Below are 24,370 nucleotides of genomic sequence, written 5' to 3'. Positions count from 1 at the left end.
TCTGATTGAGGTTAGAAATTATTTCATAAAACTGATACAGTATGTTGTCTTGGCAAAGGTACTCCTGCATCCTTGCTATCCCAGCCCCTTGGGACGTCCCTACCCCATTGAAGGTGACATTTAAAATGGTTAAGGTTAGGGTTAGGTAAGGGTTAAGGTTAGGGTAGGAGTTAAGGTTAGGATTAGGGTTAGGATTTATGGTATGGACGTCCCTAGGAATACAGATAGCACCTACCATTACATTTTCCATTCACAGAATTTTGACATGATGAGGACGCCGTAGCAACCGAAGCACATGCAATTTGTGCTGTAATATCATTCCGTTCTAAAATATAGTCTCAATTTTTAAAATAAAAATCTTTATAGAATGAAACTTCACAGTATTAACACATAAAACACAAGTATTTGTATATTAAAAAATATTGTATTGTTGTGTTGAGAAAGTCTTGTCGAATAAATTGAATTTTTACATTTCAGTGAAAATAGTCCGGCTATATAAAAGCGCTTGTCCTCCTCCACGTAGGTCTTTCCAGTCGCATGTTGAAGTTGGAGAAGGATCATGTCTAGCAACTCTCCTGATTACAACAGGTAAAACAAAGAAACTTGTTTAATTTACAATTATTGTAACAAATTAAAATGACATGTATTTATAGATATTCGTTTTCCATGCATCTTGCAGATATTCAGAGGGAACTAGGTGGGTTACGCCGGACGCATTGTGTGAGACTCGTGTAGTTGCGTGTAACGTTAGTATGCAAAGAATATGCAGTCAACTACAGCAGTTACCAAGACATAATTTGTACATTTAACTGATGGAATCAGACCTATGACTACTAAGTTAATGTGTCATCCTTGGCCTAGTTCCAGCTTGCTCGGCTAAACTAACCTTAACTTGCGACGCACTGAGTTGGCTGGCCGCAGGATTAAAATACACATTTAGAAGGAAGTAAAATATTAGCGAATGTAAATTAATCTTGTCGAATTTCGGGGGTATGTCAGTCAGCCTCACCTGAGATTACCGTACGAGACACGTGCCCAACCAAGGTTGGTGAAATTGGACAACACAGGCCTAACTCGATAAGCAACAAGTCATTTAGAATTTTTGGACGATGTGTTAAATATTGCTATCCCATCTTTCGGAAACTTATGTAGAGAACTTTTTGTATTTTTACTCACATTTTCCAACTTCCCACGTGGCGACTTGGGTTTGTCTGTAATTGATTCAACCCTCGCCAAATAACTAAGTTAATCAAGTGTTTTTGATTTCTCAGTTTTTCCATCTGACGCAACTCTTTTGGCGTACCACTTGTTATAGTGGATTTCAGTTCTGTGGGGAGTGTTGAGTGAAATGATGGCATTTCATCTTTCGGGACAGACCTGATAATGGTGACAACTTTTAATACTGATCACTCAAACCTCAAGCGTAAGCCTGCAGTTAACTCCATGTCATCTCACACTTCTCATCGAAATGTGTGAACAGAATACTCTTGTGCAGAGCATCTGGAACGAGATTAATCTTAACTTTGAAGACATGGCCCCTGAAGGAGACACTCCTTAGGGTATGAGTGTGGTTTTCAGAAGCCATCAGCCATTCAAGCGGGCAATCGTTCCTTGTATCGAAGGTATGCAAGTCAATGGCTTGTTGATAGCAAAAAAAATACACTGAACATAAATATATATGTCACAATTTCAAATATTTTACTCGGTTACAGTTTATAGTACATTTAATTGAAAATTCATTAGGCCCTAATCTATGGTTCTCACATGACTGGGCAGGGGTGCAGCCATGGGTGAACTACCCTCTACCCGGGCGCGAACCAGGGACCCTCTGCACACATCAACAACAGTACCCATTGCTCCACAAAATCCGCGACCCTTGCAGAGTAAGGGGAACCACTACTTCAAAGTCTCAGAGCAAGTGACGTCACCGATTAAAGCGCTATTTAGCGCGCACCACAGCTAACTAAGCTAGCCGTTTCACATCCGTTACAACAGCTCTGGTTGACATTCTTGCAGTCAGCATGCCAATTGTGCATGTCTGCCATTATGACAACTGCACATTTGTGGCCTTTCATTGTCCCTGGCACAAGGTGCACGTGTAATTATCATGCTGTTTAAGTAGCTTCTTGATATGCCTCACCTGTCAGGTTTATCTTGGGAAAGTATAAATGCTCACAAACAAGGATATAAAAAAAAATGTATGCCCAAAATTTGAGTACAGCTTGTTGTCCATATGGACATTTTCTGGCGTCTTATTTCAGCTCATGAAACATGGGACCAACATTTAACATGTGTTATTTTGGTTTAGTATAATTGCAAGTTAAATTCTTATCTATTGAGTGACAAGATGCCATACCATCTTTCGGGACTGACACAGCAATGGAGAACTACTTTTCGTATTACTGATCATTAAGTCAATTGTCACCGGGCAACGCAGGATTTAAGTGCTGATCCTGAATCCCTTTTACTTTTTCCCTTCACAGGCTGCAACGTCATCGCCCAAGCACGGGTAAGACTGCCATGTTTGCCGTCTCTATCCTGCAGAATTGGACCCTGGCTCAGCAGGTATGCTGTGCCTGAGGTCTGGATAAACGTACATGTTTATCAGACCGAGGCGGCATATTCGGACAATCTACAACTGAAAAGGTATATTTTTCCATAATTCTTCCTGCAAAATCAGCTAATTGGGTTAAAGGAGGTGACGATCTCTTTTAGGATTATTGTTGTCAATGACTGCATTAATCTGAAAGTTGGCCTGACTACTTAGCAAGGGATTTCTGTTCTGTGACAAGTGAGTGAAATGATGGCATTTCATCTTTCGGGACAGACCTGATAATGGTGACAACCTGTTATACTGATCACTCAAGACTGTTTGTCCTGTATAATACATTGGCGCCAAGAGCAAATCGCCATGACGTTTTTGTTGTTTTCTTAGATCCAGAAGGGGCTTCTGGCTCTGGGGGACTACATGGGGGCGGCCTGCCATGCCTAAGTTGGGCACTAATGCCCGCAAAGAGATGCAGAAGCTGCAGACTGAGTCCCCCCACATTGTGGTAGGAACTCCAGGCTGGATGTTTGATGCTTAACAGGTGACGCCTGTAAGTACTCATCAGTGTAAGTATCTGCTATCTGACTGGCTTGTATTCAAATGAAATTGTATTTGTCACATGCACCAAATACAACCGGTATAGATCAACATTACTGTGAAATGCTTGATTATAAGCTTTTAAACAAAAATGCAGAGTTAAATTCAGAAAATATATGTATCTTGTCCATTTTATATGCTTCATGTCTTAGTTTGGCTTGACCACGGTGCAGATTTTAAATTGTGCCCATTTTACTTGTAAATATATATATTGATTTCTGGATTCAATTCTGGAGCCTTGCTGTAGAAAATAGAAGGTAAACCTTGTTGCCACAAGGCAATCAACATGGGCTTGTCTCTGCCCCAGCCACCCCACTTCCATATAAAAGAACTGTGCTAAAATTGCAGAATCCAGGTAACCCTTGGTTTAGGCAATAATGCTAGCAGAGTATTGTGTGGAAGGAGAGCATTTTGCACTGTGCCGGAAAAGAGTTGTGGTCGAACCTCTTTCTTAATGTTCGTTGACCTCATGTCTCGAGGCCCAGTGCAACAATTAATCAGTGACTTCAGATTAGTGCATTTCCTCCAGTTGTGATTTTTACTGGTGTTTCTTTAAATGCTGCGCAGGTGGTCCTCCTGTCAGCCACCATGCCTACTGATGTGCTGGAGGTGACCAAGAAGTTCATGCGAGAGCCCATTGGCATTCTGGTGAAATAAAAGGAATTTCCCTAGAGAGTATTAAGCAGTTCTACATCAATGTAGAGTGAGGTGGGTAGCGTTCAGAAAATACATGACTCTTGTGCGCGTGTATATACCTGCCTTAATGTTTCAGGACCGCAGGAAGACTAGCTGCTGCCATTTGTAAATATTGATTGTCTGTAGTCATTGTGTATAGTGTTTCCCTTCTTTTTAAAGCACCCTGCTAAAATTGTGGGGGCGAAGCCTGTGGGCTTGGCTCTTGCGGTCATGTAAGCATGGGTACACCAAGGAAGGACAGTAAAGCCAGGGTTGAAATGAGGCTTGGGTGGACCTCTTTCTTAATGTCCCGTGTCCTTTGTCTCAATATTCTGTGCTACAATTTCTGGTTATTTTCCATTTAGAAGTTGTGTATGTTGTAAAGCGAGTCTGGTCGCTGAAATAAATTGTTACCCTCACGTTAATTCCAGGAGTGGAAGTTGGACACATTGTGAGACCTGTACGGGATGCCAACAGTTACTCCGGCAGGCATCTTCCTCAACACCAGGAGGATCTGCTGGCTGACTGAGAAGATGCACTCAAGGGGCTTCACGGTCTCTGCTCTGGTAAGACCATCAGACACATTGCTCCCTGAATTATAATGCATTTAAAACGACTGTTGTGTTTGGCATGGGGTTGTAATTTAAAATGTAGGTTGAAGTAACACTTTGTTTTCCAGCATGGTGACATGGACCAGAAGGAGAGGGATGTCGTCATGAGGGAGTTCAGGCCTGGCTCAAGCAGAGTACTCATCGCTACGGACTTATTGGTGAGTAGAATCTCACTCTTATCTAACTGTCATGCGTGACTTCACATGGCTACATGTATTTGTTATCCCAAATGGGTTTTCCTCTGCAACTGCCCTTTCATGGCTTAGCAGTAACACCTTTTGGGAGATGAAATGTCTGTTCTCCACCACGGGCTTCTCTCTCTGTAGGAATCTGTTACTTAATGTCAGACTACATTTACAGAAATGTTTTATAAATCTGATTACACTTATACTTGAGTTTAATATCTTTTTGCTTTGATATCCAGGCTTGGAATTGATGTGCAGCAGCAGGTTCCTTGGTCACCTTCCTACAAAGAGGGAGAATAATATTCGCAGGTATGTACAGTCCCTGCATAAATATAAATGGTAGACCTGCTCAGACTGTCTTGTATTTGGAAAGCAGACCTGGACCTAAGGATTGTTCCTCCCCCATTTCTCTAGAATTGGTCGATGTGGCTGTTTTGGCAGGAAAGACTGAGCGAGGAGGACAAGCGTATTCTTCGGGATATAAGACGTTTCACAATACAACAGTGGATGAGATGCCTTTGAATGTGGCTGACCTGATTTGAACCTGGGTGTTGAGGATTTTGAATCATTGCTAGAGGTCTTAATGCTCAAATGAACACTGAGTGTGAGTGTGATACATTTGCGTATCTTGAATCAGACTTCTGATTTTGTAAGATATGGTGGTCTCATGGACAGTTGATTCTAACCTTGAGTTTCTGATTGAAACCACAAGCTATGAAGACTAAACAATATGGTTCTTACCAGTAATTTATTTCATTTTACAGTTAAGGTGTGTGGTTTTAGGTATTTACTTGTGGACTAACCGGTATAAGTGGTATTATGTCTGCCAATTATTTTATGGTAACATACTGCATCTTGCCTATGCCATTCTGTACCATCACTCATTCATATGTCTTTATGTACATATTCTTTATCCCCTTACACTGTGTATAAGACAGTAGTTTTGGAGTTGTTAGGTTAGATTACGCGTTGGTTATTACTGCATTGTCGGAACTAGAAGCACAAGCATTTCGCTACACTCGCATTAACATCTGCTAACCATGTGTATGTGACAAATAAATTTGATTTGATGTGCGGTGTAATGAGTCTGCTCCAGTGTTATTGATTTGGCTCACCTGGATGTTTTTATTTTGACTTGTGAGTGTACCAATCACGCTTTGTCAAATCCTCAGTTTGACTATTTTGTAATGTTTTTCCTGCTCAACTTGTTTTGTGTAGCCATTATCCCTAAAACTGAAAGCCTTAATAAAACCAACTCACTGTACTACGTATGATACCGTGTAGTGTTAAATATTTGAATAACCTACTTGTTACAATGACAATTTGCATGTTGTTTGAGCCTTCTAGACCAGTGGTTCCAACAATTTCACAAACTGAAATGCTTACTTGCAGGCCCTTAACAAACAATGCAGTTTTAAGGAAATTATTTAGTGACAATGGGTACTTACCCACTACTGCCCCTCAGTCTACAGCATAATGACAAAGCAAACATAGGTTGCCTTTTCTGCTAATTTATAATAAACATCACATTTACATAAGTATTCTGACCCTTTGCTCAGTACTTTGAAGCACCTTTGGCAGCGACTACAGCATTGAATCTTGGGTATGACGCTACAGGCTGAGCACCTGTTTTTGGGGGAGTTTCTCCATTCTCTGCAGATAAAATATTTTTTGTCACATGTGCCAAATACAACTGAAATGCTTACTTAAAAGCCCTTAACCACCAATGCAGTTAAGAAAAATGTCTAAAACACAAGGCATCTACAGAGGGATACTGGGTCACTGTGGCTACACAACGGATTAAAATAACTAGTGGAGTTGCAGGCTGACATTGTGGCTTCTGACTGTTAGCATGTACTTATTATTTTTTTTTAAAGATGTGTGCCAGCAAAGCCACAAACAATGCATTGTGCTATGGTGACAAACTGTTAAGACAAAACTGCAGAGCTTTTCAAAATGGAGTGAATCGTTACGACTACTACACCTGGTTATCAGCGGAGCCTTGTCTGACGGCAAGTTATAGCAGCCTCATATACTACCTTCTAATGGAAAATGTGTTTTCTACTGACAATTGATGTTCATACTATTGCATAAGGGGATGAGTGGAAAAGAGACTTAACGGTTCATTTTGATTAAGACATGAGCGAGCTAGGCCGGATGTGGTCAACTATATTTGGCAGCACTTGTGAAATGTACAGTGCCGGAATTCAGAACGTCAGTTTTCTACCTGTACCCCAAGTCAGAACCGTAGGGTAAGGGGGGCATATAAGCAGACAACGAAAGCTCTTACAATATTGGTGCACATATAGGCTGTGCACAAAGATAGCAGCTTACTACACAACGTACACTCAGCTACAATATACAGTGCCATCAAAGTGTTCAGACCTGCTGACTTGATCCACATTTTATGTTACTTATTGTGATTGTTTTTCCCCCTTAGTGGTGTAAAGTAATTAAGTTAAATACTTAAGTACTACAGTAGTTTTTTTAGGATATCTGTACTTTTTGTGATTTTGCCAACTTTTACTTCCCTACTTCCCTTTTTTTTTTACTCCATACATTTTCCCTGCCACTCAGTGTGTTTAATTTTGAATGCTTAGCAGGCCAGGCAATTTTTTTTAATTCACACACTTATCAAGAGATCATCCATGGTCATCCCTACTGCCTCTGATCTGGCAGTCTCACCAAACCCATGCTTTGTTTGTCAATTATGTCAGAGTTGGAGAATGTGGCTTTCTGCTTGGGTGTGATGCTACAGGCTTGGAACCTGTATTTGGGGAGTTTCTGCCATTTTTCTATGCAGATCAAATAAAATGTTATTTGTCACATGCGCCGAATACAACAGACCTTGAAATGCTTGTTTAAAAGCCCTTAACCAATTATGCAATTTAAAAAACAGTATGAGTAAAGAAAAACAAATAAATAGCAGCAGTAAATAAGAATAGCGGGGCTGTATACAGGGGGTACCGGTACAGAGCCCTCTCAAGCTCTGTCAGGTTGGATGGGGAGCGTTGCTGCACAGCTATTTTCAGGTCTCTCCAGAGATGTTCAAGTCCGGGCTCTGGCTGGCCCACTCAAGGACATTTAGAGACTTGTCCCAAAGCCACTCCTGCGTTGTCTTAGATGTGTGTTTAGGGTTGTTGTTCTGTTAGAAGGTGAACCTTCGCCCCAGTCTGAGGTCATGAGCACTCTGGAGAAGGTTTTCATCAAGGATCTCTCTGTACTTTGCTCCATTCATCTCCCTTGATCCTGACTAGTCTTCCAGTCCCTGCTGCTGAAAAACATCTCCACAGCATGATGCTGCCACCACCATGCTTCACCTTAAGAATGGTGCCTGGAGTCTTCCAGATGTGATGCTTGGCATTCAGGCCAAAGAGTTCAAACTGGACCAAGGCCCTTCTCCCCCGATTGCTCAGTTTGGGAACAGGAAGGATTGGAGTGATGTTAAAATGTGGGGATTAGACTGGGACAAGGCACAGTTGAAAATTACAGTGACTGTGCCTGTTAGCTGATATGTCACTCAAGACATTGTAGATGGGTAAAATATACACTTTGGATGGTGTATCAATACACCCAGTAACAAACAAAGACACAAGCGTCCTTCCTAACAGTTCCCGGAGAGGAAGGAAACTGCTCAGAGATTTCACCATGAGGCCGACTAAAACAGCTACAGAGTTTATTGACTGTGACGAGAACTAAGGATGGATCAACAACATTGTAGTTACTCCATAGCACTGATCTAATTCACAGTGTAATACAAAGTGTTATGTTAGGGGCAAATCCAATATAACACATTACTGAGTACCACACTCCATATTTTCAAGTATAGTGGTGGCTGCATCATGGCTGCATCTTGTAATCGTTGAAAGACTGGGGAGTTTTTCTGGATAAATAAGAAATGGAATTGAGCTAAGCACAGACAAAATCCTAGAGGAAAACCTGGTTCAGTCTGCTTTCCACCAGACACTGGGGGATGAATTCACATTTCAGCAGGACAATAACAAAACACAAGGCCAAACCTACACTGGAGTTATTCACCAAGAATGCAGTGAATATTCCTGAGTGGCCGAGTTACAGTTTTGCCATAAGTCTGGTTGACAATCTATGGCAGGACCTGAAAATGGTTGTCTAGCAATGATCAACAGCCAATTTGACAGAGCTTGAAGAATTTTGAAAAGAATAATCGGCAAATGTTGCACAATACAGGTGTGGAAAGCTTTTGAAGACTTACCCAGAAAGACTCACAGGTGTAATTTCTGTCAAAGGTGATTCTAACATGTATTAACTCAGGGCGTTGAATATTTATCTAATGAAGATATATTCATGTTTTATTTTTCATTACTTTTTTACAAATGTTAAAATTTTTCTTCCACTTTGACATTACAGAGTATTTTGTGTAGATCATTCACAGATGACAATTCCATTTTAATCCCACTTTATAACACAAAATGTGGAAAAAGTCTTGGGTGTAAATACTTTTCTGAAAGCACTGTATAGAACACAATAGTACTGTTTCCGTTTGTAGCAATAAAGCAGGCAAGTTTGTATGGCCTTTAGTTTAATCTGTTGAATTTAGCTAGGTGGATACGCACTCAGGCATGTTTGTATAAATTCTCCATATCTCAGTACCTCTGTGTAAATTGGAGGCAGGCAGGTTAGTTATAATTATAGTCTACCTCAGGGGCACTGAGCACCTCAGTGAATGTGTAATTGGCTATGATATGGTAAATGCATGTATTTTTAGCACATGAACTTTGTTCTTTGACTCCCACATTCACAGAAGTCAATGCAATTATGCTGGCAGGACCGCATTGGGAGGGTAGAGAGAAGAAAAAATAAACTAATTGGACATTTGGATAGAGATTGGCTGATTCCACAAGGACCAGTTCTGCTGCATTGTTAAATGTTTTTCGGATTGAGAATCAAGTCTTCCAAAGGGCTGGAGAAAAACTGGTTGACCTTTGTAAAGCTCCGATAATATCTTAAAAGTGATAAAAACAAGAAAATGGAATATATTTGGGTAGTTGTGTCACTCTGAACAGGACCTTTCAATGGCAAAATGAAAGTTACACGTGCACTGCAGTAGTAGCTATGAATTGTGAGAGGTAGGTTGTTGGACCGTGTTTTGGGCCCCTCTTAATCATTTGTGTGAATTATTCTGTTGTGCAGTTGCCTTGGAAACAGGCCAGATGTTTGGAGAATGGCTAATCCCAAAGATATTCCTACTTGTGGGCCATTATACAAAGAAAACGCACAAATAAGGAAAAAGGCCCATGAGAAAATATGCCCAAAACAAAAAGAAAGGCGGATTTTTTGGGGTCCGTGATTTTGGGATATATCTCCCCTATTGAACTTGACATTTTAAAGTTAAGGATATGGTTTAGGATAGGGGCGTCCCAAGTATCCTTCATAGCACTGACCAATTTATTTGGTTTTGAACGATTCAACCAATTCTTATCTTACTTATGCAACAGATCAGAAATGCACTTCCTCAAAACTATTTGTAACTGACATTATGGAGACAGAACAGTCCCAATTGTTAAAGTTTTACATCAACAACAATAGAGCTATAGTTTTGAGGCTACTGTCTCTGAGGCATGCATGACATCATGCTGTAGCAATAGGCTAGGTGCCTCTTCAACTCTCCCCCACAAATCTTTGAGTCAGCCTGATCTGGAAAGACAAAAACATTTGAAGCTGATACACTCACTACATGACCAAAAGTATGTGGACACCTCCTCGAACATCTAATTCCAAAATCCTGGGCATTAATATGGAGTTGGTCCCCCCTCCCCTTGCTGCTATAACAGCCTCCACACTTCTGGGAAGGCTTTCCACTAGAGATGTTGGAACATTGCTGCTGGGACTTGCTTCAATTCAGCCATAAGAGCATTAGTCAGGTTTGGCACTGATGTGGGCAATTAGGCCTGGCTCGCAGTCAGCATTCCAATTCATCCCAAAGGTGTTCGATGGGGTTGAGGTCAGGGCTCTGTGCAGGTTTTTCCACACCGATCTCAACAAAACATTTCTGTATGGACTTGCTTTGTGCATGGGGGCATTGTCATGCTAAAACAGGAAAGGGCCTTCCCCAAACTGTTCCCAAAAAGTAGGAAGCACAGAATCGTCTAGAACAGTGGTCGCCAGCCAGTCGATCACTTCAAGGCATTCCTAGTCGATAACCAAATATTTCTGTAGAAAAACCAACAAACGATAAAGTCTTGCGCTCGTTTTTAAAAAATATCGTTGAGCTGTTGTCGGTAGGTGCACTAGATTCAAAAGTCCTGCGCACCGGGTAAGCAAAGTGTTCCCATGAGACAAACTCCGCCTACCCGGCGGACCGGCAAATCTGTGAATAAATCGAGTGCACCTATTGTGCTGCCCAATCAGATAGCTCAAATCACCGTGGCTACAGAGCTTCCATGACTCTGACTACAGCCAAGTTTAGTAGGCTACTAGCCTATGTCAGATTTAATAACTTTTAAAACCATGGCCACAGAGAGACTGTCAACGAATACAGAAAAGAGCTGCTGTTTTTCTGAGTGAGTTCATGTTTATATTCAGGACTGTCACAGTTTTTATTCAACACTATTACAAAACGCGCTTCTCATGCTGCAGCTGCAATGAATGAGTAGCCAAGTATCGATAGCTCTGCGTTTTATTATTATGAGCAGCTTTTCATATTGATTTTAATATTAAGGAATATTTAACATTCTCTGGTCATAGGAACAGCATTAATTTGTTCATGAGGCAGATACGGTGCGACTTGAATTTCACCATTTGGTGGAAGACGGTGTCCCCTCTCTCTGGTCAGTCTCACCGGAGGAAAGGAAGGAGAGAGCAGGGACCGTGAGAGGAGGTTGGGAAAAATAGTTTTGAACGGCCATTCCAAGTCGGAAACTCGGGCATCTTTCTAGAGCTCCGACTTTTTGACCTTAAGATAACTAGCGTCGTAATTTGACCTCCTTGAACATCAGATGCAGGTACCATCAGTCCAGTAAAATAAAAAGCAATTTATTTCAATTCATGCTCCACAATGGTAAACCAATTGATCTATTTTGTTATCAAAGCTCAAGTTTTGAAATATAATATGGTCGATTAACAATATTGGTAGGCCATCATATAGCCAATATGCTGTGATAATATATTCGGCCTACTGCCAAAACCTCATTCCTACACAACTGTTTGTAGGAATGAGAATCTGAGCAGTAGATCTCAGCTTGCTTTTTGACTGCAAAAGTGATCTTGACTCAGAAAAGGTTGGTGACCACTGATCTAGAATGTCATTGTATGCTGTAGTGTTAAGATTTCCCTTCATTGGAACTAAGGGGCCTAGCCTAAACCATGAAAAACAGCCCCAGATCATTATTCCTGCTCCACCAAACTTTACAGTTGGCACTATGCATTGGGGCAGGTAGCGTTCTCTGCCCAGAGTCCAATGGCGGTGAGCTTTACACCATTCCAGCCAATGCTTGGCATTGTTCATGGTGATCTTAGGTTTGTGTGCTGCTCAGCCACGGAAACCCATTTCATGAAGCTCTGTTCTTGTGTTCATGTTGCTTCGAGAGGTAATTTAGAACTCGGTAGTGAGTGTTGCAACCGAGGACAGATGATTTTTACGCGTTTCAGCACTCTGCGGTCCCGTTCTGTGAGCTTTTATGGCTTATCATTTTGCGGCTGAGCCGTTGTTGCTTCTAGACGTTCCCACTTCACAACAACGGCACATACAGTTGGACGCTCTAGCAGGATAGAAATTTGACGAACTGATGGTGCCACGTTGAAAGTCACTGAGCTCTCGGCAATGCCAATCTACTGCCAATGTTTGTCTATGGAGATTACATGGCTGTGTGCTCGATTTTATACACCTTTCAGCAATGGGTGTGGTGGAAATAGCCGAATCCACTAATTTGAAGGGGTGTCCACATACTTTTGTATATAGACACTGGCAATGAGGCATTTGTTTGCTTAATATTCTCATCTTGCCCTCAATAGTTCACAGCTATAATGATTACAATTATGTAATTTACAGGCTTATGTTTCATTATATTAAATATTTCTACAGACGTACATCCTGGAAGAACCTCCACTGGCTTGTATATCAAGAGTGAACTCATGTCAACAGCCATCATGCAGAATGTCCACAGGAACACAACCCAGAGCTTTGTGGTGAGGCTTGTGTGTCACTCATCTAACCCACTCCACCACCCGCTGCTCAACATACAGTTGCTATGGTGAAGAGAGAGAACCCATGAAAGGGGTTGGATATGATCTGTGGTTCAACAACCTTTCTCTGAGATTAATTTGTTTCACAGTTAGTCTATATCACCTCATTGTTTGTTTCTTATTTGCTTTGCGACAGGTTGAAAAGGCTTCCTATATGCTTTGGTTAGGGTTTCCAAATGTAATACAAAGAAATTGCTTGAAACAAGCTGTATATTTCCCAACTGCATCCTCCTTTAATTTACAGAACAATTCATTAATGTTCATTTAAATGTTCATTAATGATAAGAGATCAGCTGATATGCATAATACTTTTAATCTCTGTGGAATTTTCCACCTCGTAACAGACACTTTTGGCACTCACACATGATAACCCATCCCTGTCATGTAGTCTGGGTATGCCAACCACGGGCACAGTATGTCACTAGTCACCACTAATAACCCCAACATATGCTACACATTAATGTACTGCTTCACCTAAGACAGTTGCCACCTTATGGCTGCAGAGTTTTGAAGACTTATTTAACCCCCAACATCCATTTGAAATGCTTGCTGTCAGTTTCAAATGCATCCTTGACATTGGGTACGTTTTGAAAAAAAATATATATTTTCCTTTTAACTTTAGCAAACCTTACTGTGAAACGACAGACTATGAGCCAATTGTGTCCATCCACAGTTAGTTTTAAACCACAGCAGCATAACCAACAGAATAACAGCATTTTAGGCCATTCTCTCAATTAGTTTAATGGAAGGAGATGTGGGTGCGGAAATTCACTTAGAATCCTATTTGTCATCCTTATCTTTGGATAGCATCTCCTTATTCATCACATTCAGTCTCTGCTCTTCAATACATCGTAAAGATATCAAGAATTGGACCACTGCTGGCCATATAGATAGACGGTCACTATAAAGCCATATAGATAGGTCACTGTAAAACCCACATTTACAGCAATAGATATGACTCATGAGTATCTTCCTCCATCAACACAAAAAAACAGGCCTTCCCTCCTTCATCCTTTTCAAATGACGGGAGACCGATGAAAGAAATTTGGTACAAAATGATCCCTCACTCTATTTTGGACCAAACACAGTACATAGGTTTACTGTACTACAACAAGGCTGCCTTGCAGGGGTAGCTGTTTAAGAAATAAGGTCTACAGAGAAGGGTGAGTTTCACAGCTGTGCAATACAACCTCCCAAAGAGTCCTGACGTGACCCGTTTGACCTCCGGATTTGTGGCGGCTTTCCAGAGTTCGTATATGTCGGCCACATGGCCGTGCGACGTCATCATCTTGTCGTAGATGCACAGGTGGTAGGGCGCCTTGCCCTCACCTGAGAAGTACACATGCTCCTGCGGCAACACGCCCATGGCGTTGGCGCAGATGCCCATGAAGACATCGTCGATGTACAGCGAGGCGTTGAGGGTCAACGAAGCCTGGTAGATTTTGTTCGCCACGTCTCTAGAGACAACGTAACCCGCCCCTGCCGTGTAGTCCGGGTATGCCAACCACGGGTACATCTCGTATGGGACATAGTACTTGCTTTCCTTCCGGCGGATGGGTGGCGCGCCTCTGTGCACGCGACCGATCCAGAAGTCTGTAACGCCCTTCCTGTCTATGTCCTGAAGGTAGCGCACCAGGTTGGGCATGTGCACGAAAATGTCATCATCAGACGTCATGAGGAAGCGGGCGTGCGGGCAGTAGGCGTGCGCCCACCGAAACTGTAGCAGAAGCTTGAGGGTTAGGTTGTGGAACGAGTCCACAAAGTCCTGCTGGACCAAGTCGCCATTCAAGCGGTCTTCACGGACAAGGTTGTCCTGGGTGCCCCCTCGGCTCCTCCGAGTATGGGCAGCTTCCTGCTGCTTGGGGAGGCCCAGCACAAAAACCACCTTCACCGTCACCCCCAGGGTCTGGTGGATGTAGGTCTCGTTGCCCCACGTCGACCGTATGGCTCGCCGTCTCTCGATGTTCTCTGGGGAGGACTTGACTAGCAGCAGCAGTAAAACATTCTTCTCTCCTGAGCATTTATATGGGTGGTTGAGCAGGTAGCGGTGGTTGCTGAACATGTGGGCCTCCTGCCGCGGGATGGTGAAGCTCTTGTTGATGAAGGTGTAACGGTTGACCAGGTAGCGGTAGGAGTAGGCCTTGACGTGGCTCAACACGCTGCCATCCCAGCACACCATCACCACCGACAGCACCAGGCACGTGGTCATTAGCTGCAAGCACTGGCACTTGCGGATCCGCCGAAGATTCACAAACATACCGGAAAATTGGTTCTAGAAAATTCCGGGGTTCTTCCTCTGTCAAGTCTGAGCGGTGGTGGCGGCGGTGATGTGTGTCAAGAGTGTGTGAAAGAGTGGCTGCACAGGCAGTTGTCCCAGTGACTGTGCATAGCAGTGTGTGTGTTCCATCCTAGGTATCCCACATGGAGCAGGAGGCATGGGTGTGTCAGGGAGAATCACATGAGGAGCCTCCCGGAAACCATCGCCTCCGTCCGGCAAGTCACTCACACTCCTGTTGTTACTGACTCACACACAGCCGTCCTCATAGTTGCTCAGACTCATCCAGCGTCCCCAGGGTGCCGAGCATTGCTCTGAAATGGAACAGAGTACACGTTTTACTCTAATGGCCCAATGTGGTGAGAGTTAAGTGTAATAAAATCCTCCTTAGAGAAAAGCAGACAAACCGATCAATCAACTAGTCTGAAACGGAATTTTACAATTTTGCCTTTGGGTGTGATAGAGTTCTTAAACATCTGGTAACTGTTTACGTTAGACTGCTCTTCTACCTGTATAGTTACTCTGTAATTACTCTAACTAGAATGTATTAAGTTCTTAATACAATGTTGTTATTTAAAGATGCAATGTGCAGAAATCGCTCTGCCATTTCCTAGTTGATAAAATTCTAATAGTTTGCCTAACTTCAGTTGATGTGACAAAACCAGCAGTCATTGTGAAGAGACTCATTGCACCATCTAAACCACTGAACTATATTATACCATCTAAACCACTGAACTATATTATACCATCTAAACCACTGAACTATATTATACCATCTAAACCACTGAACTATATTATACCATCTAAACCGCTGTGAAAGATATTTTCCATAACCAAAAATATTGTATTTTCAGCCGTTTTGAAGCTGTTGTACAAAACCCAAAGTAAAAGATGCAAAAACTAAACTAAAGAACAGGATGCATAGAAATAGCGAATGATGAGAATGAAAGCTCTATAACTCACACATTTCTATGTGCATTTGGTCGGTCTCCCTAAAAAAGTTACATATTGCAGCTTGAATACAACATCATTACTAGAGCAATTACAACACAGGTACAAAAGCAACTTAATGTAAAGACTTGACTATTCTTTTTTTAATGTAAAGTTGTAGTATTTACTCTTATTTAGCATAGTTTTTGCTTCTATAATCTCCATGATTTTTTAAAAAGCTAGTCGGGCTAATAAAGTGTCATAATGATGAATTGTGGGGCCATTTAGTCATGCAGGCACACAGATACATGTTTCATTGTCCAAGCCACGGTATGTATGTTAAGGTAATATATATATATATATTGAGCTGTGTCTATTCTGACTGTGTCTAATAGTCATAAATAGATTTCCTGCCAGGGCTTTCAAGGATGATTCATTACTGGGGAGGTTAACATGCAATAGTGATGTCATTAACAAAACCAATAATGAAATAGTACCTCAACAAAATAGTATGATGAAATATAAATATACTGTGGGAAGAAAAAGTATGTGAACCCTTTAAAATGACCTGGATTTCTGCATAAATTGATCGTACAGTTGTATCTGATCTTCATCTAAGTCACAATAATAGACAAACACAGTCTGCTTAAACTAATAACACACAAACAATTATAATTGTGCATGTCTTCATTGAACACACAGTGTAAACATTCACAGTGCAGGTTGGGAAAAAGTATGTGAACCCTTATATTTAATAACAAGTTGACCCTCCTTCGGCAGCAATAACCTCAACTAAACGTTTTATGTAGTTGCGGATCAGACCTGCACAACGGTCAGGAGGAATTTTGGACCATTCCTCTTTAAAAAAAAACGTTTAGTTCCACAATATTCTTGGGATGTCTGGTGTTGAACCTCTCTTGAGGTCCCGCCACAGCATCTCAATCAGGTTGAGTTCAGGACTGACTGGGCCACTCCAGAAGGCGTATTGCGTCTGTTCTGTTGTTGATTTACTTCTGTCTTTTGGGTTGTTGCCCTGTTGCGTCACCTAACTTCTGTTGAGCTTTTAATTGGCGAACAGATAGCCTTACATTCTCCAGCAAAATGTCTTGATAAACATTTTTCCGTCTGAGGGCCTGGACAGTTTGCTATGAGGCAGCAAAGCAGCCCCAAACCATGATGCTCCCTCCACCATAGTTTACAGTTGGGATGAAGTTTTGATGTTGGTGTGCTGTGCCTTTCCTTCTCCACACATAATGTTATGTGTTCCTTCCAAACACAACTTTAGTTTAATCTGTCCACAGAATATTTTGCCAGTAGTGTTGTTGAACATCCAGGTGCTCTTTTGCGAACTTCAGATGTGCAGCAATGTTTTTTTTGACAGCAGTGGCTCCTTCCATGGTGTCCTCCCCTGAACACCATTCTTGTTTAGTGTTTAATGTGTTGTAGACTCGTCAACAGAGAAGATAGCATCTTCCAGAGATATCTGTAAGTTTTTAGCTGACACTAGGATTCTTCTTAACCTCATTGAGCATTCTGCGCTGTGCTCTTGCAGTCATCTTTGCAGGACGGCCACTCCTAGGGAGAGTACCAACAGTGCTGAAATTTCTCAATTTCTAGACAGTTGGTCTTACCGTGGACTGACTTTTAGAGGTACTTTTGCAACCCTTTCCAGCTTTATGCAGGGCAACAATTCTTAATCTTGGCTCTTTTGAGATCTCTTTTACAGTTTATATGCCTTTACTTTTCAATGTGGACCAATTTATCAGTAGATTCTTAAACGCTATGATCCAATGATTGTTCCATAGGGTTGTGTTTTTAGGGATTGATATGTTCTTAGCTTTATCCTTTGAAACTTCACATGTGAAAAGTTTCTGGGGATGAGCGTGCACATCTTCAATATGTACAGTGTTCCTCTTTAGTGCATTTAACGAGCCTATGTATTGTAAGTAAAAGCCCTGGGTGGTGGCGTGTTGATTAAATTCCATGTCTGGAAGGTTAAAACCACTGTTACAAGTATTGGTTTTTCCAATTATATTTAGAGGCTGCAGGTAAGGTATGCCGATTGGTGTCACCTCGTTAGTCAGTATGTATTACACCTGTGCTGGCCTGTCCATATCGTTAGTCGACAGGTGTTTCACCTGTGCTGACATGACATTTAAGAGTGACTGGCCCAGTGCTTCAGTTGTCTTGAAAGATGTGGGGGGGGGGGGTCAACACCTTTAGTTGGCGCTCCCTATTTGATTTCTGGATAAACATTCCTTTGTCTGATCTTCCCTGTTTTTCATTTTGCTAAACTTTTTGGTTTGCTTCCTGTCTAAGTTTGTGTGGGCAAATTTAGTGGGCGTTCACGGTGGGTGTCTTTTAGGTCATAGTTGTTCTTGCTATGCAATTTTCAATGAACACCCCTATGAGAGTCTTTATAACCCCTCCTAAAACCCCACCTGGTTGTTGTCAGTGACTTTGTTAGTTCCCTTTTCTGTTTGAGTGACCTGTTTGGTTTTCTTTCTGGGGGAACGTAACACCACCCTCAGACTTAAGATGTAGAACTTTCCTTTTTATTCTATTTTTATTTGCCCATATAAAGTCTTATGACAGAGTATACTTTTTTTTATAAGAATGTCTTCGGTGTGGTAACCGAGAAATTAATTAACAACTTCGAGAGCCATGCCATTCTGAAGAGGAAATATTCTACTTGTAAGATTTATGGGAAGATTTTTTTCCATTTAATTAGATCTGCTTTCATATTGTTGAGTAATGAGACACATTTCTTTATTTGTTTGTTTTTCCTATTGCCATTATTTTAGGGTTTTCCAAGTTAATTTTATATCCTGAGATTTGAGTATTCTGAAACTATATTTAGCAAGAGTGGCATTGAGTTTTCAATATGGTCAGGTATATCAGGAGATAGTTATTGTATACATTACATATATAGAGCATGTGGGCTGAGCAAACATTTAACAGAACACACAACACAAAAATCTAGCAATTATTTGTACTTTGACGCACTTTTAAACTCCAACTCCTCTCCTAATGTACCGGAAATCAAATCAAATTTATTTATATAGCCCTTCGTACATCAGCTGATATCTCAAAGTGCTGTACAGAAACCCAGCCTAAAACCCCAAACAGCAAGCAATGCAGGTGTAGAAGCAATCTGTGTATTATTGTACATATATTGGAGGAAGACTGTCAGTTAAGGGTGCGTTTGTAAATTTACTCTGGCCATCTACTCTGATTTCAGAGTACTCTCGTCTGACTGTGTCAGAGTGCAGAATAATTGATGAATTTACGAATGCTCAACACCCGTTGAATACGGCCAGTGCCGGTAAACATCAGTAAAACAAAGCGCACTTAAATTGTTGCCAGCAGCACAGTTAGTCACCAACGCTCTGGATAACATGAAAGCAGCCTAACCAGCTCTGCTAGGGTGAGTAAAATGGTCAGTGCGGTTCTCACATTCGTGTCTGGAAGTGGCTAGCCAACGTTAGCCAGTTAGCTTGACTGCTGATGTGAGGTCAGAACGCTCGGATCAGCCCTCCTCCTCGGCCAGCGCGTCTAGAGTGTGCATTCTGAACGCTCCAAGAGCGAAACACTCTGGACAATCTGACAATGCTCGGGAATTTATGAAAGCCCAGAGCGCACTCTGAGCGCACTGGCACTCCAGATTGAATTTACGGACACACGCTGAGTATTGTGGTCAGGTAGCCTAGCGGTTGAGAGTGTTGGAGCAGAAACTAAAAGGTTGCTGGTTCGAATCCCTGACATGACTAGGTGAAAAATCTGTCAATGTGCCCTTGAGCAAGACACTTAACCCTAATTGCTCCTGTAAGTCGCTGTGGATAAGAGCGTCAGCTAAATTACTAAAACGTAAATTAAAATATAGTGGCTGGTGGGGTTCTACTTGGGGAGAGTGGGTCCGCCGAGAGACTGAAGTGAGATGAGTCGAGGCCCCACACACACCTCAGAGAAGCTGCCCTTCCAGTCACCCAATCCCTCTATACCTGTTTTAAATCTATAGGCTTATCATTTAAACTAAATCAGTTTCATATCATAAGAACAAGTACTTCTGTTGTGTGCTTCTCCTCTGATTTCCTAGTGTGGCTTTGTGTGACATTAGCTGAGAAGTCCAAAATGGTAAAAGCCAACGCAGCAAATGTGGTGCTGGGGGTTCTCCCATTATAGAGGGGTTTATGGCGACGATCCATCAACTCCTGAGAGCTGTGGAAAGCGTTCGGCACACAATGGAGGGCATCAGGATAGCTCTGGGAGCACAATGACAGTGAGAGAGCGGGGATGAGAATAGGTTGTTTCCGCCCGTTTGGCCTGGGTATAAACCAAGGGGGATCATGGATGGGCCTGGGACTCCCAGCACATCGCCACGCTTTTATCATTAGCTACCCACTGCCTAATAGGGTCACTTGCTCAGAATCTCGTATCTATCTCTGTCTCCTCTCTCCATGTCCCCCTCTCTCCATCCTTATCTCTTCCTGTGACTCCCTCTTTGCCTGAGTAAGATGAGGTATTGCTGTCTTGTCTAAACCTCAGCTTCCCCCAGCCCCCCCCCCCCCTCGTGTGTTAATGAGAATATTGACTGTCTGTGTGTTACAGTAAAGTCCACGCCTGCATGAATCTGTGTTTACTAAATAAGTGTCATTTTCTCATAAAGGACAATGGTTCAAGAAACAATCGTCTGCAAATTGTCTGATTCAAGTAAATCTGGAGTTAACTGGAAAGGGACATTCAGTTACACTACTCCACTCACCACCGCTTACCGTATATGAAACTGGGGTCATTTTGCATTGGTAAATTAAACAACAGTTAGAAGTAGAGACATGCTAAAATAAATGGCTCTGGATATCAGTATTGTCTTACTTTGATGTATTAATTTCTGCTTCATGTACGTGTGTGTGAACTGGTGTCTGACATAAGACACTGATAATAAACTGGGTGGTTTGAGCCCTGAATGCTGATTGGCTGACAGCCATGGTATATCAGACCGCATACCATGGGTATGACAAAACATTTATTTTTAATTTTTAAACATTTAATTTTTAATATAATTACGTTGGTAACCAGTTCAGAATAGCAATAAGGCACCTCGGGGTTTATAGTTTATGGACAATATACCACGGCTAATGGATGTTTTTATGCACGACGCAACAGCCGTGGTATGTTGGCCATATACCACACCCCCTCGAGCCTTATTGCTTAAGTATACTTCCCAGGCACTTAGGTATTCCATTGTAAATACAAGGCTTTAATGGCTTTCCTGCCAATGGTGTCATCACCACGATACCATGTCCATCTAACAAAGACAAAGGTGTGTCTCGCCTCTCAAGTCTCATCATTGACATCTGCCAGTAAAACTGCCTATTTGTTCTGCAAGTTTTCTTGTTGACTTTTGAAAGTCAAATATGCTTTACCTCACAGGTGTGTTTGGTTTGTAATATGTGTTGTGACCCATACCTTTACTTAGGCTACTTTCTACTAATGTTTAACCTTTTAAGTAATTATTTGTATATATATATATTTTTTTTAAACATTTTAGTCATTTAGTCTGACAGTTAGGGCATTCATCTTAAGGTACAGTAACTTGGTAGGAAAACCACATGTCATAGTAAGTCCATTTTTCCTCAAGAAAATAGCTATCAACAAGGTCAGAGCTAGTAAGGGGAGAAAGTTGGGCAGAGGGATCCTGTTCTTGTTAGACTTCAGTGCAGCTTTTGACATTATCGATCATAGTCTGCTACTGGAAAAACTGATGTGTTATGGCTTTACACCCCCTGCTATAATGTGGATAAAGAGTTACTTGTCTAACAAAACACAGAGGGTGTTCTTTAATGGAAACCTCTCAAACATAATCCAGGTAGAAGCAGGAATTCCCCAGGGTAGCTGTTAAGGCCCCTTGCTTTTTTCAATCTTTACTAACGACATGCCACTGGCTTTGAGTAAGGCCAGTGTGTCTATGAATGCGGATGACTCAACACTTTACACGTCAGCTACTACAGCGACTGAAATGTCTGCAACACTTAACAAAGAGCTGCAGTCCTAAATATTTCCAAAACTAAAATCATTCTATTTGGGACAAATCATTCACTAAACCCTAAACCTCAACTAACATTAATGACATTCATGACAATCTCTCAGCATGTTTAAAATAATAGGACACAGCTCGGACACCCATGCATACCCCACAAGACATGCCACTAGAGGTCTCTTCACAGTACCCAAGTCCAGAACAGACTATCGGAGGTGCACAGTACTACATAGAGCCATGACTACATGGAACTCTATTCCACATCAGGTAACTGATGCAAGCAGTAGAATCAGATTTAAAAAGCAGGTAAAAATACACCTTATGGAACAGGGGTACTGTGAAGTAACACAAACAAAGGCACACATACATGATAACATACAAACTATACACACACATACACATGGATTTTGTGTTGTAGATATGTGGTAGTGGAGTATGGGCCTGAGGGCACACATTTAGTATGTTGTGAATTCTGTAATGGATATATTGTAATGTTTTTCAAATTTAATAACTTCCTTAATTCTGGCGGACCCCAGGAAGAGTAGCTGCTGGGGATCCATAATAAATACAAATACATTACTCAGGAAATGTCAGGATTGGAATGGGTTTAAAGTCATGTTGTACTCTGTAAGGTACTGGAAAATATCAAGCTAAATACGTCACTATATACAGTGGGGCAAAAAAGTATTTAGTCAGCCACCAATTGTGCAAGTTCTCCCACTTAAAAAGATGAGAGGCCTGTAATTTTCATCATAGGTACACTTCAACTATGACAGACAATGAGAAAAAAAAATCCAGAAAATCACATTTGTAGGATTTTTTTATGAATTTATTTGCAAATTATGGTTGAAAATAGGTATTTGGTCACCTACAAACAAGCAAGATTTCTGGCTCTCACAGACCTGTAACTTCTTCTTTAAGAGGCTCCTCAGTCCTCCACTCGTTACCTGTATTAATGGCACCTGTTTGAACTTGTTATCAGTATAAAAGACACCTGTCCACAACCTTAAACAGTCACACTCCAAACTCCACTATGGCCAAGACCAAAGAGCTGTCAAAGGACACCAGAAACAAAATTGTAGACCTGCACCAGGCTGGGAAGACTGAATCTGCAATAGGTAAGCAGCTTGGTTTGAAGAAATCAACTGTGGGAGCAATTATTAGGAAATGGAAGATACAAGACCACTGATAATCTCCCTTGATCTGGGGCTCCACGCAAGATCTCACCCCGTGGGGTCAAAATGATCACAAGAACGGTGAGCAAAAATCCCAGAACCACACCTAGACCTAGTGAATGACCTGCAGAGAGCTGGGACCAAAGTAACAAAGCCTACCATCAGTAACACTACGCCGCCAGGGACTCAAATCCTGCAGTGCCAGATGTGTCCCCCTGCTTAAGCCAGTACACGTCCAGGCACGTCTGAAGTTTGCTAGAGAGCATTTGGATGATCCAGAAGAAGATTGGGATAATGTCAAATGGTCAGATGAAACCAAAATATAACTTTTTGGTTAAAAACTCAACTCGTCGTGTTTGGAGGACAAAGAATGCTGAGTTGCATCCAAAGAACACCATACCTACTGTGAAGCATGGGGGTGGAAACATCATGCTTTGGGGCTGTTTTTCTGCAAAGGGACCAGGACGACTGATCCGTGTAAAGGAAAGAATGAATGGGGCCATGTATCGTGAGATTTTGAGTGAGAACCTCCTTCCATCAGCAAGGGCATTGAAGATGAAACGTGGCTGGGTCTTTCAGCATGAAACTCCACAGACCTTAATCCCATTGAGAACTTGTGGTCAATCCTCAAGACAACAGCTTTGCGTTCAACACCATAGTGCCCTCAAAACTCATAAGCTAAGGACCCTGGGACTAAACACCTCCATCTGCAACTGGATCCTGGACTTCCTAACGGGCCGCCCCCAGGTGGTAAGGGTAGGTAACAACACATCTGCCATGCTGATCCTCCATACAGGGGCTCCTCAGGGGTGCGTGCTCAGTCCCCTCCTATACTCCCTGTTCGCTCATGACTGCACGGCCAGGCACGACTCCAACACCATCATTAAGTTTGCCGATGACCCAACAGTGGTAGGCTTGATCACCGACAACAACGGGACAGCCTATAGGGAGGAGGTCAGAGACCTGGCTGTGTGGTGCCAGGACAACAACCCCTCCCTCAACGTGATAAAAACAAAGGAGATGATTGTGGACTACAGGAAAAAGACGACCGAGCACTCCCCCGTTCTCATCAACTGGGCTGCAGGTTGAGAGCTTCAAGTTCTTTGGTGTCCACATC

At 42.0% G+C, this 24,370-nt stretch overlaps 1 protein-coding gene, 1 long non-coding RNA gene and 5 other non-coding genes across 7 annotated transcripts; 6 read left to right on the top strand and 1 right to left on the bottom strand.

Moving 5' to 3' along the window:
* The first annotated feature begins 522 nt into the window (after positions 1–522).
* On the top strand, positions 523–6,157 carry LOC139375878 (uncharacterized). Its single transcript, XR_011627857.1, has 8 exons — positions 523–588; positions 2,484–2,646; positions 2,936–3,114; positions 3,713–3,853; positions 4,252–4,386; positions 4,500–4,589; positions 4,856–4,925; positions 5,031–6,157. It is a non-coding gene; the product is annotated as an uncharacterized lncRNA (long non-coding RNA).
* Positions 1,342–1,412, top strand: LOC139377791 (small nucleolar RNA SNORD2). The gene has a single exon (XR_011628261.1). It is a non-coding gene; the product is annotated as a small nucleolar RNA SNORD2 (small nucleolar RNA).
* LOC139377793 (small nucleolar RNA SNORD2) lies at positions 2,338–2,412 on the top strand. The gene has a single exon (XR_011628263.1). It is a non-coding gene; the product is annotated as a small nucleolar RNA SNORD2 (small nucleolar RNA).
* LOC139377792 (small nucleolar RNA SNORD2) lies at positions 2,794–2,864 on the top strand. Its single transcript, XR_011628262.1, has one exon. It is a non-coding gene; the product is annotated as a small nucleolar RNA SNORD2 (small nucleolar RNA).
* LOC139377789 (small nucleolar RNA SNORA81) lies at positions 3,460–3,640 on the top strand. The gene has a single exon (XR_011628259.1). It is a non-coding gene; the product is annotated as a small nucleolar RNA SNORA81 (small nucleolar RNA).
* LOC139377790 (small nucleolar RNA SNORA81) lies at positions 3,986–4,165 on the top strand. Its single transcript, XR_011628260.1, has one exon. It is a non-coding gene; the product is annotated as a small nucleolar RNA SNORA81 (small nucleolar RNA).
* Positions 6,158–13,444: 7,287 nt separating the features above from the next.
* Positions 13,445–15,414, bottom strand: LOC139377256 (lactosylceramide 1,3-N-acetyl-beta-D-glucosaminyltransferase A-like). The gene has a single exon (XM_071120262.1). It carries the CDS (start codon positions 15,091–15,093, stop codon positions 13,942–13,944), a length of 1,152 nt encoding a protein of 383 aa, XP_070976363.1. The 5' UTR covers positions 15,094–15,414; the 3' UTR covers positions 13,445–13,941.
* Between the last annotated feature and the right edge of the window lie 8,956 nt (positions 15,415–24,370).

The sequence above is a fragment of the Oncorhynchus clarkii genome, chromosome 20, assembly GCF_045791955.1.
Source record: "Oncorhynchus clarkii lewisi isolate Uvic-CL-2024 chromosome 20, UVic_Ocla_1.0, whole genome shotgun sequence".
Lineage (NCBI taxonomy): Eukaryota > Metazoa > Chordata > Actinopteri > Salmoniformes > Salmonidae > Oncorhynchus > Oncorhynchus clarkii.
Note: the sequence above shows the minus strand (reverse complement) of the source record. Positions and strands in the feature narration are given on the sequence as shown.